At 41.8% G+C, this 18,833-nt stretch overlaps 1 protein-coding gene across 2 annotated transcripts in view; it reads left to right on the top strand.

Moving 5' to 3' along the window:
* The window catches only part of LOC140458248 (A disintegrin and metalloproteinase with thrombospondin motifs 20), a 378,126-nt gene that overhangs the window by 211,297 nt on the left and 147,996 nt on the right, over positions 1-18,833 (top strand). For both annotated transcript variants that reach the window (XM_072552607.1, XM_072552608.1), the window contains 7 exons: positions 4,602-4,697; positions 7,170-7,336; positions 7,532-7,661; positions 12,479-12,605; positions 13,803-14,013; positions 14,909-15,073; positions 16,036-16,200. In XM_072552607.1, coding sequence (XP_072408708.1) covers positions 4,602-4,697; positions 7,170-7,336; positions 7,532-7,661; positions 12,479-12,605; positions 13,803-14,013; positions 14,909-15,073; positions 16,036-16,200 — 1,061 coding nt within the window. The remainder of the gene's footprint in view (positions 1-4,601; positions 4,698-7,169; positions 7,337-7,531; positions 7,662-12,478; positions 12,606-13,802; positions 14,014-14,908; positions 15,074-16,035; positions 16,201-18,833) is intronic.

Here is an 18,833-nt window from a genome sequence, read left to right as displayed (position 1 = left end):
AAGTGATAGTTTTTAAAATCTGTTTGAAGTTAATATATTTTTTCTGCTCCATTTCTTCAGCCTCGGTTTGTAAATTCCTTAATAATTGCTTGTGCACACAGTGGAGCATTCAACATATTGGAATGAGAGGCATTGGTAACAGAACAGGAGTTAAATCACTGATCCTAGCGGCTAATCACTCATGGGGAGATGGTCAGGTGAAGTGCTTATGAAACTTCTGCATGGATGGTGCCATTTGGAGTTTGTGATGACTTCTTGAAATAAAATGGCTGTGAGAATAAGCCAGTTGCTAACCCGACACTCAATTGGAGTCACTCAGTAGTATATGGTATTGCTGAACTGAAGGTGGGCTGCATGAGTGTGTTAGGAAAGGGAGGTTCAAAGAGTGATGGCTGAACATGTGACAACCAAAGCTGGACAAATGGAGAAAGGATACAAAAGGAAAATCAGCTCATTCTGCAGTTTGGTAGTTCTCCAAGAAATTATAGATGAGGTGATGGAGAGTATTGAATACAAGGAGCAGAACTTTACTCTCTGAAGTGCAGATCGTGATGGCAGACCAAATGATATAATTGGTTGCAAATCTGAATATTGGATTTGTGATGTCAGGAGAAATCCACTCAATAAAGCCCTCATGTAGATGATGGGGAGTCTGGAGTTGCACTGTTAGGTGTCGACAAGCTATTATCATGCACTTTCATCTCATTGGTACCTTTGCCTGCTGTGTTAACAATAAGCTATCAACCTTCTCCATAAGCAAAACATTAGGCATTGCAATAAAACCGACTGGTAAAACATGCAGGTACCTGGAGTCATGTCACATATCAGTGCCCATAGCAGCTTCCAGAACAACTACTGGCTTGTTAATCAATTAGAAAAGTTTCTTCTGCACAGTATCCTCCTATGGTTAATGAGCATGCTCTTCCCACCTCACGTCATCATTGGGCTTGGCCTCAGTGCAGTTCGCCATGACCTCAAGGCTCCAAGCTGTGGAGCTGGGGGACAGTCAGGATTTGTATGATTCTGGCAGTTTGGAATGCATGGAGGATCAGTCAGGTATATGGTTTATCTATACAGGCCTTTTAACACTGCCATTGAACTAGGTACATACTCCTGGATTTAGTTGGGTCAGGGTTAAGATTAGGGTTATCCTACCATGTGTGCCAGCAGCTTATATGGCAAAATGCTGCATATACTTGAAGAAATAGCGATGTGTGATAGTCAGCTATGATAGGGTGAGGGTGGACTCCAGACGGTCAGCAGGCAATGCCGCAGCCAGTGGAGAGGTCAGTCCTATTCCAGTCCAGGCATTGGGTAAGGTCAGTTAGATGCTTTGTCCAATGTGACTCTGTGCTCTTCCAGTCTGGAGATTGGACTGTTGTCAGTCTTCATGGTCAAATGGAAGCAGTCCAGGAATCACATGTCTCAACACTGTTGAGAGATCTGTTCGGGGAGGGGTCATGGCCTGTCAGTCTGAGAGTTGGCCTCAGTCAGTCATGGGGATTTAGTGATTATGTCAGGGGCTTTATCGGGGCAGTCCTTGATATCCATCACTGTCTCCCTGTCAGCACTAACAGCTGTCTTCTCATGGGTGTGCTCATTCCTCCCAAGCCCCCTGCTTTAGATCTCTCAGCCTGTGGGAGGGATACTAGTAGTCGAGGGTGAGGTTAGTGTGAGCCTTTGAGTGGACATTTTATACGGTGATGCTAAGTGTTATAGCTCATAATCCTCATTGAGATGTGTGCGCAGTAGCAGAGTTGGTGAGGAATGGCCCTGTGAGTGTGAGACATCAGAGAGATGATGCCTCTCCTCCTTTTTGGAGCACAGGATGTGATTGAACTACACTGGTGAGTCTCCTTTTCCATGATGGAGATAACACTGACCTACGCTGCCCATCGTCCTCCACTGGGGAGGCGGGGGTAGGAGCGGGGGAGGGGGGGGAGGGGGGGGGGGTGGTGGAGCTGTGTCTGATGAGCTGATCTTTTGTCATGGGCAGTAAGGAAGAGGACTGACTTTTACTCCATTACCCATCCACCAACAGATCAAGATCTTTCTCCATGAAAGGGGAATTAGTTTTCCTCTGCGCCATCTTGTCAGCATTTAGAGGGAGGGCACCACAGTTCAAGGAGTAGTTCCTAGCTTGTAGTGGTGTCCAATTGGGATGTAAATATGGCACCAGTAGATCTCTGCTCTGTTCAGCACTTCCATTTTCTGCACCACATGATTTGCTGAGTCATGCACCCAGCATCTTGCATTCAAGCTTAATGACGTAAGAAGCACAAAAATGAGAGAACTCGCCCTGAGGTATGGTGAAAATTAGACCTCAGAAGTTGCTTCCTGCCATTCTCTAACTTTGATTGGAAAAGTCCTGACCGTGGAATTTAAATACAAACCTATTTTAGTTTTTATTTATTGTTCATTCATGGGTTGTGGGCATTGCTGGCTAGACTGGCATTATTACCCATCAAGCTGTTAGGAGTCAACCACATTGCTGTGGATCTGGATGTCACATGGAGGTCAGACCAAGTAAGGATGGCAGATTTCCTTCGCTCATGGTAGGTTCTTGCGACAGGCCGTAGGGGTTACATGGTTGTCATTAAGTCACTTCAAATCTGGATTCAAATTTCGCTGTCTACCATGGTGGATTTGCACTCACATCCTCAGAATATTAGACTGAATTTCTGGATGACTAATCTAGTGACATTACGCACTACCTCCCCTCATGTCTTGACAGTGTAGATCAACAAATCAAGGGTGATGGGCTAAGGAGATGTCGCAAAATAGGATGGGCCCAGCCTTTGGTTGCATCTCCTTTTTGAGCTTGCATCCATTCTTACTAAAAGCAAATGGATCATGGGTAGCACTCATACCTTTGAGTCAACAGATCTTGGACTCTAGTCTCACTTTGGAGACTCAGCATCTAGGCTGAGATAGTTGTGTAACCTTGAGGTGGTCTTACAAATGAAACATTAAACATAGCTTCTCATAAAAATCTTGTCGCACAGTGATAGTGACCCTATGTCTAAACCAGAAGGCCCAAGTACAAGTACCACCTGTTTCATAACACATCTGGCAGGTTGAGTAAATATCCACTTGGAAAAAAGAACATCTTATCTTGTTTTCAACATCTTTTACATTACAGAAGAGGAGGTGTTAGAAAACATTAAAGTAGAGAAATTTCCTGAACATGATCCAAAGTGTAGCACAGGACATTATGGGAGGTTAGAGTTGAAATTGTCGGGGTCCCAGCCAAGATATTTGTATAACCTACAATACAGGTGAAGTACTGGAGGATGGCTAATGTTGTAAGGAGGAGCCTGGGAAGTATAGATCATTGAGTCTGACATCAGTGGTGATTAAGTTGTTGGAGGGGATTCTGAAAGATAGGATTTGCGTGCGTTAGGAGAGGCATGGACTGATTAAGTGTGTATGGGAAATCATGTCTCACAAACTGGATAGTAGTTTTGTTGATCTAATCAAAAAGGTTGATGAGGGCATAGTGGTAGACATTGTCTGCATAGACTTTTACTAAAGCCTTTGACAAGGTTCTGCATGGTAGACTAATTAGTAAAGTTAGATCACATAGGATTCAGGGAGGGCTTGCCAATTGGATACATAATTGGCTTCACAGCAGGAGACAGAAGGCATTTAGCACACTTGCCTTCATTGCTCAGACCTTTGAGTATAAGAGTAAGGACATTATGTTGAGGTTTGTACAGGACATTAGTGAGGCCACTTTTGGCTTACTCTGTCTAGTTGTGGTCACCCAACTATAAGAAGGATATTATAAACTGAGAGAGTTCAAAAAGATATACCAGGACGTTGCTGGGAATGGTGGATTTGTTATAAAAATTGACTGGGACCTTTTTCACTGGAGTGTAGGAGGTTGAGGGGTGACCTTAGAGGTACATAAAATCATGAGGGGCATGGAGAAGATGAATAGCAAAGGTCTTTTCTTGCGGATGGGGGAGTTCAAAACGAGGAGAATGTTTTTAAGGTCGGAGGAGAAAGATTTAAAAGACACCTGAGGGGCAACTTTTTCACACAGCAGATGGTTTGTATGTGAAATGAGCTTCCAGAGGAAGTGATAGATGCAAGTACAGTTGCAAAGTTTAAAAGGCATTGGATAGATACGTGAATCGGAAACGTTCAGAGGAATATGGGCCAAATGCTGGCAAGTGGGATTAGTTTCATTTAAGAAACATCGTTGGCATAGATGAGTTGGATCGAAGGGTCTTTTCTCATGCTTTGTGACTCTATTTATCACTCAATCAACTGAAAGAATATTTGGTCACCAGCAAATTTCTGTTCATGTGGCCTTGCTGTGCATGTTTCCAACCTCATGGCAATTACTCCCCTTCAAAAACAGGCCAACAAAGTGCCTTGGAATAGCCTTCAGGTCTTGAAAGTTTCCAATGAAACCTAAGTGCTTTCTTTCTGTAAATAGAAGTTATTCTTATTGTTGAGTGAGCTGCAGCAACCTGGTCAGAGCATAAGATTAAAAATCAAATTCACTGTTGACTTGCATCAAAAGATCAAATCTTTGCTTATGTTGTGAGATTTATTTGCTCATTGTACTCATATTATTCATTTATTTTAAGGATATAACATAGTAGTAAGAATACCTTCAGGAGCGACCAATATTGATGTACGGCAGCACAGCTATTCAGGGAAGCCAGAAGATGATAACTACCTCGGTAAGCATTTTGCGAATTATTCTGTTTTATTTATTCGATTCTTTAAGTCCTCAGTTCACTGGAGCAGATGATGTATTTGACTTCTAACAATTCCTTCAAGTCCCAATCACCCAAACCATGTAATCAGTAATTACAACATTAAGGAAAGTTGACTTTGTCTCGACCATTGTAGGCAAAATTTACTTTCTACTTTGAAACTTTTGAATTCAATGATACTCAGATTGAGTTTTTCAAAGTATTGTACCTCTACACACCTTTAGTTTCTATGCTGTTGAGAAGGATCTCTGATTTGGTTAAAAGCTCACACTGTCCATGACATACATTGCCTTAAAGAACATTTTGTGACGTTAGCATAAGATAACGTAATCTATCGGGTTTTTTTAAGTCAATGTATACTCAGCGCTTGCTTTACCAGCAGTTTCCACTTCCCATTATATGGAGATGTACATTTACATGGATGCTAATGTACTTATGTAAGTAAATAGAGCAGTCAATCTAAGCTACACAGTATAAAACCAGATTTGAGATGAATAAGTGGTAATGTTGCCAGAGACAGGACACCAGCAGAATATTCTGCATTTTTTCAATTAGCGCAGTACGTTTTCTTTCCCATTGACACAACCAGGTAGATTCAGCCTCAAGTTAATGACTCAACTGTCTAATGCAGCTGACTCTTCATGTGTTTTGCAGAGCACTGGTTTGAATGGTTCTTAACCTCCTCTTTCATGATGCAGAAGTCCCTGATTCGTGATCTATGGGATTGCTTGCAATCAGAGGGAATTTTCCCCAGAGTATCTGTTTTCTAGTTGGGTTTTTCTTGCAATTTTCATCTCACCATTATTGAAGTTTGTTGCCGAGATGTCCTGAACAAATATTTGAAATTTTATAGGAGAAAATTACTGCAGCTGCAGGTCAGACAGCATCCATGGTGAGAGAGCAAGCTGACATTTCGAGTCTAGATGGCTCTTCATCAGAGCTGCAAGCTAGCTCTGAAGAATCATCTGGACATAAAATATTAGCTTGCTTTCTTTCAATCAATACTGTCTGACCCACTGTGATCTCTGGCATTGAGTTTTCAGTTCAGAATTTATACCAGTTTATTTGCACAGAACCGTGTAGTAACAGTGATGTATAGTAAATTAGGAAAGATGAAAGCTACGCTAATCTTTTGTCAAATTTTACATATTTCTTGGCCATGACCTTGAACAAATAGACAAGGGTAAAAATATGATCTCTCATTTTCTGTATACTTGTCCAGGAAATGTGCAAATTGATTAATGTATCTTTTGGTGACTGATGAAGAAGACAATATTCTCAGGGAACCATTCGAAGAGTGTTCACAACACTCAACTTTAAAGACAATCTTTCATTTACATCTTTCCATGTTTTTCCAGTAAATGTGGATCCCTTAGCACTTCCACACCAATCCTCCCCTCCTAATAGTGGCTTAATCTCTGACTTGCCATGAGTAACCTTGGGTTTGGGTTAATCACGTCTTGATGCACAATGTCTTGATGGCCAAGTACAGCGGCTCATAAAGCTTACATTATCTTCATGTTAATTTTTGCACGTCTTTCAAAGATGATGATCTGTATATTGAATGGTAGCACTGGTTTAGTGATTTATTTAGAGTTAGTCCTGCTCTTGAAGGTTATTTTAATTAAGTGAGTTAGTTTAGTGAATGATGTTCAGTGGAAGAACTTTTCTTCTTGTTTGATGATGTGTCAAAAGCTAAGATACAATGTATTGCCTTGCAATGGAATCGCTCCTGTTTCATTCTGATTCAGTTGATTACTCTCTGTGTCTGAAGTTGTGGGTTTTAGATTAGAGCGGTGCTGGAAAAGCACAGCAGTTCAGGCAGCATCCGAGGAGCAGGAAAATCAACGTTTCGGGCAAAAGCCTTTCATCCGGAACCTGATGAAGGGCTTTTGCCCGAAACGTCGATTTTCCTGCTCCTCGGATGCTGCCTGAACTGCTGTGCTTTTCCAGCACCGCTCTAATCTAGAATCTGGTTTCCAGCATCTGCAGTCCTTTTTTTTCCTTCTAAAGTTGTGGGATCAAGCATTAGTACAGAATTCACAGAAACTCGGCTAACAAGGAATATTACACTGACAGAGGTGCTGCTGTTTAGATGAGATGGTAATACAATGATACGTTGGGTCATGAGGACATTGAAGACCTAACCACACCAGAAGAAGAAAGCAAATCATACAGTCTTTCAGGTAGCATTGTGACCACCAAAACATTATACAAATTAGTTTCTCATCTCACTGTGATTGACTGATTTCACCATGAATTACGTACAGAATTACCTTCTCTGTTACAGCTACAGACACAACACTTGCATTCACAAATTAAAGAGTCAACATTCTTCGGGGGGGGGGGAGCAATAATAAAAGCTGAGCTTGAAATTTTAGAAATCTACATTTGAACCCTGCTTTCCTAATGGAATATTTCTGGTCTGTGCTTCAGCCTTATCTGACAGTCGAGGTAATTTCATCCTGAATGGAAACTTTGTGGTGAGCATGTTTAAACGAGAAATAAATGTACAGGGCGCCACAATTGAATACAGTGGCTCAGACAATGACGTGGAGCGCATTAACTGCACTGATCGGATTGAGGAAGAGCTGATTTTGCAGGTGGGATTTTTTTTGTAACGATAATGGCTTATTGCTTATTTATTGATTGGTAATTATTTTCCTCTGTGTTTGCAACAACGAACTTCCTCTGCTAACTACACATCAAGAATACTCTTAATTTCGGAGCACCATTTTGTACTTGTTACAGTATCTAAATGTTTGTTGATTTTCTCAAACTGTTTTATATCCTGCTAGGTTTTATCTGTTGGAAATTTGTACAATCCGGATGTTCGTTATTCTTTTAATATACCCATTGAAGACCAACTGGAGAAGTTTGTGTGGGATCCATATGGTTCATGGCAACAATGTAGCCGACTGTGCCAAGGTAAACTCCAACAGTTATTTCCATTGCATTTTTATGTCTTAAAGTAAGTTTAATATGGGTTTGGCTGGTGACAATCAGATGGCCTAATGGTATCATCACTAGACTGTTTATCCAGAGACCCAAATAATGTTCTGGGGCTGCAAGTTGAAATTAATTTAATTTTTTTAAAAATCTGGAATTAAGGGTCTAAACGATGAAATAATTGTTAGGAAAAATCTATCTGGTTCACTAATGTTCTTCATTAGCTGCAGTCCTTACCTGGTCTGGTCTACATGTAACTCCACAGCAATGTAATTGACTCTTAACTGATGTCTATGGCAATTAAAGATGGGTAAGATAAGCTAGGCTAGTCAGTGATGACCATCTCCTGAGTCTTTTGTAGAGTGTATGACTTTACAACATTTCCATGGGTCTTTTGCTGGAGTTGTCACAGGAGAGCGAGGGAACACTCACTTTCAGAACCTCTTGGCTTTATTACAACTGTCTACAAATTCTGTCCTTCTGTTTTTAACCTGTCACATCACAAGTAGAAAACAGAGCATTTCTGCATTCTGGTTCCTGTTAGCACTCCCGAGCAATTAATGTTTCTTTGACACGTTCCCACAAACTCAATTCTTTCTTAAGTTTCGTTATGTGGCCAGAGTGTAAGTACAGGTTCTGGATTAGTGGTGCTGGAAGAGCACGGCAGTAAGTACAGGTTGATGACCATTGCTCCGAAATCTGAAGGATTTTCGTGAAGTTTTTTTCTCACTAACATGACTGTTTGGCGTGCAAACAGTTAACCCAACTCCACACCCACTCGATGCGTGTCACTCAGATGCAACTTGTGGGGGCATGACCCAGCACTGGCAGGCCTCAATTCTGTTTCAGGGCCTGTTTTACTCCATGTGTCTGCTGTTTGGTAAGATTTTTTAAAATTTCACCATCAAACTGTCACTTATTCTGAAATTCAAAAAATCCTGAATTCCAAAAACCAGTTGGTCCCAAGCATTTCGGATAAGGGACTTATACCTTTATTGCCAAATTACATTTAAGACAAGCAATCCCAAGGACACTTCTGAATTATGTATGCAAAGGAGGGAGTTCCTGCTGATTGATTCCCCTCAAATCAGTTGGTGTTGCTCACTTCTTCCACGATAAGGTTTTAATTGTTTTCGATAGAAGATGTACTGGGGGTTTGGCCACAGTGGATGAAAGCATAATTACCTAATCTTTGAAAACAAAAACTGCAACGCCAAAAATCTGCAATTAAAGTAAAAATTGTTCAAAATGCTCAGAAGAAAGGTAATCTAGTCCCAAAATGGTAACTCTGTTTCTCTCCGTAGGTGCTGCCTGATCTGCTGAGTACTTGCTGAATTTTTTCTTTGTTTTTATTTTTCCGATCTTCGTTATACCTTGAAACGATTAACATTGGACTTGCACACAGATTTTGGGAAAATATTGCAGTGATGGGTCTGCAGTAAAGGGAAATCTTTGCAATTTTCTTCTGCAATTCTTTTTCCCAGTCTCCTCACTTGAAGGCATTGATTCCTTTCCTGTCACTGTTATGAAAGATTTTGATATTTTTCATGTCAGATGTGACCATTGTCACAAAGATTGGTGCAACATCTAGGGCTGAAGGGCTTGTATTGTGCTGTACTGTTCTATGTTCTACTGTTGATATGTGATTCCTTGTTCTGAGTACTGGTGGCGATTCAGCACATCACTGGATGTTCAACAAATGTAACCTTCCATGTGGCTGAATTTCTCCTCAAAAATCAGAAGTACTAGGGCAATTTCAGTAGCCCAAACACAGCCTGGGTGGAGATTAACTAACTGAACACAGACTGGGGGATCAAAAATGAAATCTTTCTCAGATATATGATGTGAATAATGCAGCAGAATGTAGCTGCACTTGTTTAATGTCAACACCACAATGTTGGAAAGTGAGCCAAATTAATTGTCCAAAGCTAAAGATTTTTGGGGAACTGGGGAAAATGGTTATGACCCCAGATTAGCCAAAGATAGCACATTACAGATCTGATGTATGATCTGTAAGGTAAACATGGTTCGAGACAAAAACCTGCAGATGCTGGAATCCAAAGTAGATAAGCAGGAGGCTGGAAGAACACAGCAAGCCAGGCAGCATCAGGAAGTGGAGAAGTCAACGCTTTAGGTGTAACACTTCAGCCGAAACGTTGACTTCACTTCCTGATGCTGCCTGGCTTGCTGTGTTCTTTCAGCCTCCTGCTTATCTACCTGCAATATAAACCTGCCTGAATTCACCAGTATACCCCTGCGAATGGAAACGAGTAGAAAACTTAAGTTTTGTTACCAAAAGCTTCTAAATGCCTATTAAAAACAAAGAGAATAGTGAAAGTAGGTTAGGTGAATTGGCCATGCTAAATTGCCCGTAGTGTTAGGTGAAGGGGTAAATGTCTGGGTGGGTTGTGCTTCGGAGGGTCAGTGTGGACTTGTTGGGCTGAAGGGCCTGTTTCCACACTGTAAGTAATCTAATCTAAATGTTAGCCCTTTCGAGGATGAAAATGGTGAGGTAATAATGGGGAAACAGAGAAATGATAGAGGCACTAAACCAATATTTTGTTTCTATTTTCACAGTGGAAGATCATTTTCCCACAAAACTGCAGTTACTGCACAGGAACTTGGTGAAATTAATGCAGCTAGGGAGAAGGTATGGGAGAAGGGAGAACTGATGGGATTGAAGGCAGATAAGTCGCCAGGGATTGATGGCTTGCACCCTGGGGCATTAACAGAAGTGGCAGCAGAGATAGTGGATGCATTAGTTATGACATTCCCAAAACTTCCTGGATTCTGAAAATGTCCCAGTGGATTGGAAACGTGTTAATGTGCCACCCTCATTCAAAAAAAGGAGATAGAGGGAAACTGTAGATGTAGTGAGGAAGTTGCTGCAGTCAGTCATAAAGGTAGGGATATCTGAACACTTGGAAAAACAAAGCTCAATTCACTATGTCAGCATGGTTTCATGAAGGGCATGCTGTGCTTGATAAACTTGCTGGAGTTCTTTGAGGATGTAACCAGCAACGTGGATAATGAGGATCTGGTGAATGTGGTCTAACTAGATTTCCAGAAGGTAATAGACCAAGGCACTGCATAAAAGACTGATCCAGAAGGTTAGATCCCAGGCAGTTTAGGGTAGAGTACTGGCTTGGATAGGGGATTGGCTGACTGACAGAAAGTAGAGGGTCGGGCTAAATGGGTTCTTCTTTGGACGGCGAATTGTAACTAGTGGGGTGCTGCCGATTAGCCACGAAACGACACGACCAGCTATCCTCAGTAGCCCCACACGCAAATGACAAGCAACATGAATTTGACTGGGACAACACTACTATTAAAGGACAAGCCAAACAGAGATCAGCCAGGGAATTCCTAGAGGCATGGCACTCATCCACAGATTCAATCAATAAGCACATCGACCTGGACCCGATATACCGGCCACTGCAGCGGACAGCTGGAACTGACAACCGGAAGCGTCAGGTTCAAACCACTACAAATACCGGAGGAAAGATCACAGAAGCACTTCACAGGAGGCTCCCAAGCACTGAGGATGTCACCTAGACAGGGGACGAAACGTCTGCAACACAAATTCCCAGCTCGGCAAACAGAACCACAACAATGAGCACCCGAGCTACAAATCTTCTCCCAAACTATGATACTAAAATAGCTGGGAAAGCAGGCAAGGATGAGGAGGTAAAGAGGTGACAGATGGATATTAATAGGCTACAGGAATGGGCCGGATTCTGACAGGTGCGAGTTTATCCATTTTGACTAGAAAATTATACAGGCAAATTATTATTTAAATAGGAAGCAGATTCAAAATTCATCAGTGGTGAGCGAGCATCTTTGTTCGTGAATCACAGAAACTGGGTAAACAAGTGCAACATATATAATAAGAAAGGCAGGTGGAATCCTGGCATTTATAGCAAAAGGGCTGGATTATCAAAGTAAAAAAGTGTTCTTACAATTATATAGGGCATTGGTGAGACCACATCTCGAGTATTGTGTCCAGTTTTTGTTTCCTTACTTGAGGAATGATGCAGTGGCACTGGAAGCAGTTCACCAGGATAATCCCGGGGTGAAAGGGTTATCGTATGAGGAGCTGTTAAATAGCTTGGGCTTTGTACTTGCTGGAATTCAGAAGAATGAGTGGGAAGCTAGTGGAGATATATAAAATGCTGAAGGGGATTGATAAGGTGGATGTTTGATCAGATGTTCTCCCTTATGGGACAGTCTCAACCAAAAGGTCATAAATATAGAGTGAGACGAGGGAGGTTCAACACTAAGATGAAGAGAAAGTACTCCTCTCAGAGGGTTGTGAATATGTCGAGCTCATTGGAGACAGAGAATCAATCAACCGATTCAAGAAAGAAACAGATATATCTCTGATGAAAAGCTGGCTAGGGGCTATTGGGAGCAGGCGGGAGGTGGAGTTGAGACCAGGATAAGATCAGCTATGATCATGTTATATGGTGGAGTGGGCTCAGAAGGCTGAATTGCCTACTCCCGCTCCTAATTCCAATGTTCCTATGTACCACTGCTTTTGTCTTGATTTGTATTGCTCCCCATTCTCCTTGATCCTGGGAAACAGTGAACTTTGTTTCTTTACAACATATTGCAATGGAATTATGTTGTTACAACCAGATGGTGGTTCTGTATATAATTGAGGTGTTTTGAAAGAAGCTGTCATATTCAGATATTGTACCTACCATATACTATAAACATCAGATTTGCCTTTGGGCAGACTCTGAATTTGCTGTAAAACACAAAAATGAGTGCCAAACTGCTTCCATCTGTTACAGGGGAACGGAGGAGGAAGGTGGTTTGTGTGCGTAAGAGTGATCACTTAGTTGTTTCTGACCAAAGATGCGAACATTTACCTCGCCCAGTCCCTGACATTGAGCCGTGCAACACAGACTGTGAAGTAAGGTAAAGACCAATATTTTAGTTGGTCACTATGGAACAGAACTTTCAACAATGTGTTTCTGATTTGAGTCACTGAGATGTCTGCTGCAAAGGAAATCATAGGGGTCTTGTTATCAAAGGCATATGCTCTTCACAATGACCGTACTCTTAAACAGAGGTGGCAATGAACGAAGGGGTGACAATGCTGGAGGGAACAACTGAATTGTAAATGACACTGAATGATGCGTGGAAGCAGCCTTTTATTTTGAACAGTCTTGTTGTATATCTCATTCTAATATAAATCCATTTCTGCCTAAACCTGGGAATCAAGGGCAATCCACTTGGACTCATTTTGCATTCCCGAAAATGGAACTCTGGGATGACCAGACCTTCACTTTACTTGTGTTTTGTTTTCCATCCTGGAAATGGAGCAGATTTGGGGTCAAATGCAATTTTATTTGCAACTTTAAAGTCACTGCCTCGCAATTTGCAATTGCCACAGTTGCACTCACGGCAAAATTGCAACGTCCATTTCTTCCCCATCCTCCCCACTCCCTAGATATCTTCACCTCTGGGTCCAGCCTCCCAGATTCTCAGCAGGATTATGATCACAACCCATTTGTTAATTTGTTCAGGTTCACATGAGAAAGCAATCTTTGTACTCAGGGAAGTACTGCTGGCCACCCAGGGAAGCTCCGTTAAGAGTCGGTGCTGTGTGAGAATAAAATGGGCACACAGGCAAATGTGTTGGTGCTCTATTGAAGTTAATGTGTGTTGACCGCTGGCAACCCATTTTATGCCTGGAAAATAAAGAGCTGGCACTCACATTGCCTGAGATATGATGGGCACCTCAGACAGCTGAAGTCCACTGGATGCAGTTTTAATTTGGGTGTGCAGCTGGTTATCCCAGAGAGTGTGTGAGGCCGCCTGCATTATGTGGCTCACTGCAGTGATGCCCTGCCCATTTTGATCAGAAGTCAAAAGTCTCCCCACTGCTGTGTTGTACCTGCAGCCTTTCCATATTGTTGCTTGGGGGGGGGGGGGGGGGGGGGGAGGGGATGTGGTCGAACAAAAATATCCACTCCTTGATGAGTGTGATCAAAATCGTCAGGTCAGAAGAAAACTTAGCATAATCTTATGGATGTTGCATAGAATTAGTTCTTCTCGGTTGAATTAAAAACGATTGACTTTACAATATAAGTAGCTCTGCTCTGATCCTAGGTGGCACACAGTAGGTAAGAGCGAATGTACGGCACAGTGCGGACCAGGCTACAGAACGCAAGACATTCGCTGCATGAAGTATACCCGCGGTAATGGACCCAGTGAGTCAATAGACGACAGATACTGCAGGGATCAGTCAAAACCTCCCAGCAGAGAGCCCTGTCATGGTGACTGTCACAGAACCAGTTGGCATTATACATCCTGGTCACAGGTAATGGTTCAAGCGTGCAACCCAACCCTCTCAACCCGTGGACAGACTTACATTTATTAGACATACTATCATTGGCATTGAAGGTTCGGCAATTAGCAGCTGCGTGCTCTGAAGTCAGTTTTGTTCCCCTTACTGGAGGAAGAATGTAATTGCTTTTGAAGAAGTTCGAAGAATGTTTACCAGATTAATTCCAGAATTGAAATTGTTGTCTTATGAGGAGAGATTGAATGGGTTAGGCCTTTACTTGCTTGAGTTTAGAAGCATGAAAGGAGATTTAACTGCAGAGTATAAGTTGCTGAAGGGGATTGACAAAGTAGATATAGAATGGACATTTTCACTTGGAGGGTAATCTAGAATGACAGCTCATAATTTTAAAGGGTGGCAAATTTAAAACAATGGTGAGGTGGAATTCATTCTCCCAAAGGGTTGTGAATCGTGGAATTAAGTGCCGTGGAATATATTGGATGCTGTGACACTGAATAAATTTAAGGCGGGGATAGACAGATATTTGATTTGTGATGGGTTAAAAGGCTATGAGGAGCAGGCAGGAGAGTGGAGTTAAGCCTGAGATGAGATGAGCCATGGTAGTATCAAATGGTGGAGCAGGTTTGAGGGGATGAATTGCTTACTCCTGCTCCCAGTTCTTGTGTTCTGATTTTGTTTGAAAATTGAACTTCAGTCAGAGAGCATTGATGATCATTCATATTGTCTGAAATTTGTAAAACACGCATTTACTAACATAGGCAATATCCACTTGCATTGAGATGAAGTCCGTGCAGAAAGAAGGGCTGCTTAGAGTACAGAGAGAATGATACTGTATTTCCAATTTGTAACACACCTTCATTGGGCATTCCCGCATACACAACCTTACAGATCGTTTGTTTGGTTTTCTCAGTGTTCAAAAACCTGTGGCGGTGGAACAAGGACCCGGGAAGGGTACTGCATGAGCAACCTTGGCAGACACCTTGTTAACCAAGAGTGCAATGAGCATCAGAATGTTGTATCGCAGATTTGCAATGAATTTCCCTGCCCTGAATGGACGGCCAGTGAATGGAGCGAAGTGAGTAAAGCATTAAGGAGTTAAAAGAGAGCAAGCAAATGTTAATGCTAACCTTAGGAATATCTAAATATAGAATTCAAAGTGTTACTGCACAGTGTTAGACTGGAGGAAACTCGTGACTATATTTGCCATTCGGTTTATAGCCATCAGACATTGCCTGGACTCTGTATCAAAGAGACAGGGAGTATCTGGCTGTGACTCACTCAGAGCTGTATTAAGTCGACAAAGTGTAGCATTAACAGAGGCCTGAGAATCCATAACTTGCTCTCTCCCTGAGCTGTGTTACCATATGGCCTGTGGGAAAACTAAAATAAAAGTTTGTAATTTAGACAAAATGTACAAGTTCCAACCTGATAGGTTAATGTTTTCTCAAACTGTCCATACAGTTTTAAAATATATATGACAATAGCTCCAATATAAGCAAGAGTTTAATGAAACAAATGAACTATAAAGATTAATACTAGAATTTGCAACAGGTACACATCAAGGACTGTATAGAATGATATCCAGTTCTCCAGTCTCATCCTCCATTTAGTTACGTTGTATCTTAACTCTAGTTAAGCTATTTCAGATCCATAGCTAGCTAGCCTTTCACAAAAATCTTATTATCTCTGTCTTGAAAATTCCTGTTGCTCCAGTATCCACAGTCTTCTCATGGAGACAGTTCAAGATTTCCACCACCTTTTTTCTGTGAAAAGGTATCTCCTGACTTTACTGCTGAACAGCATAACCCTAATGTTCAGAACGTTATGCTGGATTTGCCCATCCATGGAAAAAGGGGGGGGAGATTCCAGAACAAAAGCACCAGAGCCTTCACATTAAAGCTAGGCCATTTATAATTTGTGAATGAAGCTTTTTGAATAGAAGTTCTTTCGCTCTTCCATCCTGAGAAGCAAATGTAAGCTGTTAACTTAGGGACTGAATTTTCAGCAACCATTAAATAGCCACTTACATTATTCTAGTGTCTCGTGACGTGTGGAAAGGGCACAAGACATCGACAAGTATCATGCCTACTGAATAATGAACAGCTGCAGGATGACTTCTGCAATCCAGGTATCAAACCAGAGGCTGTTGGAACCTGTGAGCTGCAGGAGTGCGCGTCATGGCAAGTTGGGGTGTGGGGCCAGGTGAGTGGGTGTCCCTAAAAAGTTTGCTCGATGTACGTCAGGGATTAAGTGCCAAGTATGCCAGGCTTGTAGGCAGGAAACTGGTGCTGTAACTCTGCATTTCCAACGACTCACACTCCCAACACATAGAATCACTGATCAACAGGGGCTGATGTGATGTGTGACCAAGCTTTGCTCAGGGAACATCTGACACGATGATAAGACATGTTTTTCTCAAGTAGCTTGCGAGAAATTCCTGATATCTGTTTCTCTATATGTGGAGCCAGAAGTTTTATTCATTATTGAAGTGAGTGTTCTCCTTGATGGCAGGGAATAAAGTTAAATCTCTGTTATGGACTAAGTCAGGTCACTCAAAACATTCTTAAGCAGGTGGCCCAGACCATGACTAATGGTTTCCATTTCTTCATTATGACATCATTTGTTAAGTAATAACACACTCTCTTTTTGCCTTTTGATACAAATGTTTTAACTTCTCATCTTTCTGCTGTAACTCAATAAGTGTAGCAGAGCTAAACATACTGGCATGTTTACCTAGTTGTTCCTGCTCTGTGCCACTTATCTGATCAAAAAAGTCTCAGATAAAGCTATGTCAGCTTCCTTATTTGTGCCTTTTGATCTCTCCTGCTTCAACTTCTTCCTCTGTGATCTTGTGATCACAGAATCTGGGAGAATTCCTGGATAGACATCCTTCATTTCTTCAGTTGCCTGCATCTCCACTGGCTTTTCAACTAGAGTAGGCTGCACACCTACCAGTGAATCAGCGATCTCATTTGCAAGGACAAATTGTATTCCTGGAGCTGAGAGTTTGTCCAGTATTCCTACCACAGATTCTCCACTTTTCTCTGGACTCTCTAGCCTCACTTTACATAACTGAACACGTTTTGTCTCACCGTGAATTCCTGTCACCAGTACCTTTTTCTGGCGATAGTCCCTCAGAGGAGTACATATCTCCTCATCCTTCGGCATTACAGACTGAGAGGATCCTGTGTCTCTTAATATTTACCTCTTTACCTACTGCTCCTGGCCTATGTGAATACACTTTACCCTTACATGTGTATTTTTTAAGCAAATGTGGCACTTCCTCCTTAATCAACCTCTGATTATCTTGTATACTCTGAGGCAGTTGTCCAACTTCCCTTGTGCCTTTTGTTACTAATCCAACAAAACTCCCAGGCTTTTCTGGTTTTCCTAAATATGGCTTTTCTCCTAGACCACCAACACTTTGATTTCATGTGGCCCACTTTGTTACAATGAAAACACTGGAGCTTTTTAACTTCTTTGTCCCCTCAAGGGTTTTTTTTTATCCTTATGATCTTCACTGAAATCTACCTTTGCCTTTCCACGTGAAGATTTCTCTTTGCCCCAATTTCTGTCCCTCATGGACTGAGATTGATTCTGGAAACCAAACCGTGTTTTATGCACCAGCTCATAATCATCAGCCATTTCAGCTGCTAACTTTGCCATTTTAACTCTCTTTGCATTATTTCCTCACTAAGCTTACCCTCAGATTTTATCTCCAACCTTTTTAGCTGATTTTCCTTTTTAAGGGTCAATTTCTGAACTTCAAACGCTCTCCCTTTTTGCCCCTCTCTTCTGCTGCTCTCTCTCTTTCCCTCTCTACTGCTTTTAATTGTACTCAAAAGGTTTCATTTCTGCTGCCCTTTCCTTATCTCTCGTCTCTAACTCAAGCTGCTTCATTTGCAATTGAATTCTTGCCATCTGTATAGATTCTGATGGTTCCTGTGGCTAGTTTAAATGCTGAATTACTGCTGTAATTATCTCTCCTTTCCTCACAGAAGCAGGCAGTTCCAATCCCAGCTTCTCTGCTAATTCCTGCAGCTTGGTCTTATCCACCTTTTGCAAAACTTCCAAAGTCACTGCATCCACTTCCAGAAAGCTTCTGGCGACTGAAAGAGCCATTACTATCCCAACCTTTGTCTATCTGACCAAACCAACACCCTACCCCTCACTGTTTAAAATCTGGCAAAGAGCCCTCAATCTGTGCTGGACTAAGCCAGACCACTCTTAAGCAGGCAGGCCCAGACCTTAACTTTGCAATTTGTTTTGGTAAATGTACAGTAAAAATAACCCAGAGTAAGTTAGCCAAGTTGACTACCAGGTTTTAAAACAGACAAACATTTATTCACAAAATTATATAATGAAACACAAAGAACAGAATAAAGAACCCCTACAGAACTCAGACTATCCAAACTAAGACTTAATTATGCTGTTCCGAATATACATAACAGTCCCAATAAGCAAGCCCCCTTAAAGAAAGAAAGGCAGAAGGAGGGAGAGAGAGAGAGAGAGAGAGACTGTTTCCACAAAGCTGAACACCCAACTAGTTCTGGACTGAACTTGCTCAGCTAGAGAGTTGACCACTCCCCTTTCATTATACAGGTCACTTCTAAAACACAACCACTTTGGCCTGAAGTCTCATCTGTTTACATATAACCACAAAGACCTCTCAATACCCCTTAATCTCTGTACCAGACCAGTCTACTCAGAACCAGGAGCTGTTTACGTCCCCTCTGAAAAAAGACCAAGGACACAGTATCCTTGAGAAAAGGAACAGCTTTTAGAAAAAAAAGGACCAACTTGGTGACACCTCTTTGACATGGTGGTTAGTACTG

This window comes from Chiloscyllium punctatum, chromosome 32, assembly GCF_047496795.1.
Source record: "Chiloscyllium punctatum isolate Juve2018m chromosome 32, sChiPun1.3, whole genome shotgun sequence".
In the NCBI taxonomy this organism is placed as follows: Eukaryota; Metazoa; Chordata; class Chondrichthyes; order Orectolobiformes; family Hemiscylliidae; genus Chiloscyllium; species Chiloscyllium punctatum.
This window is presented reverse-complemented; position numbering and strand designations above follow the sequence as displayed.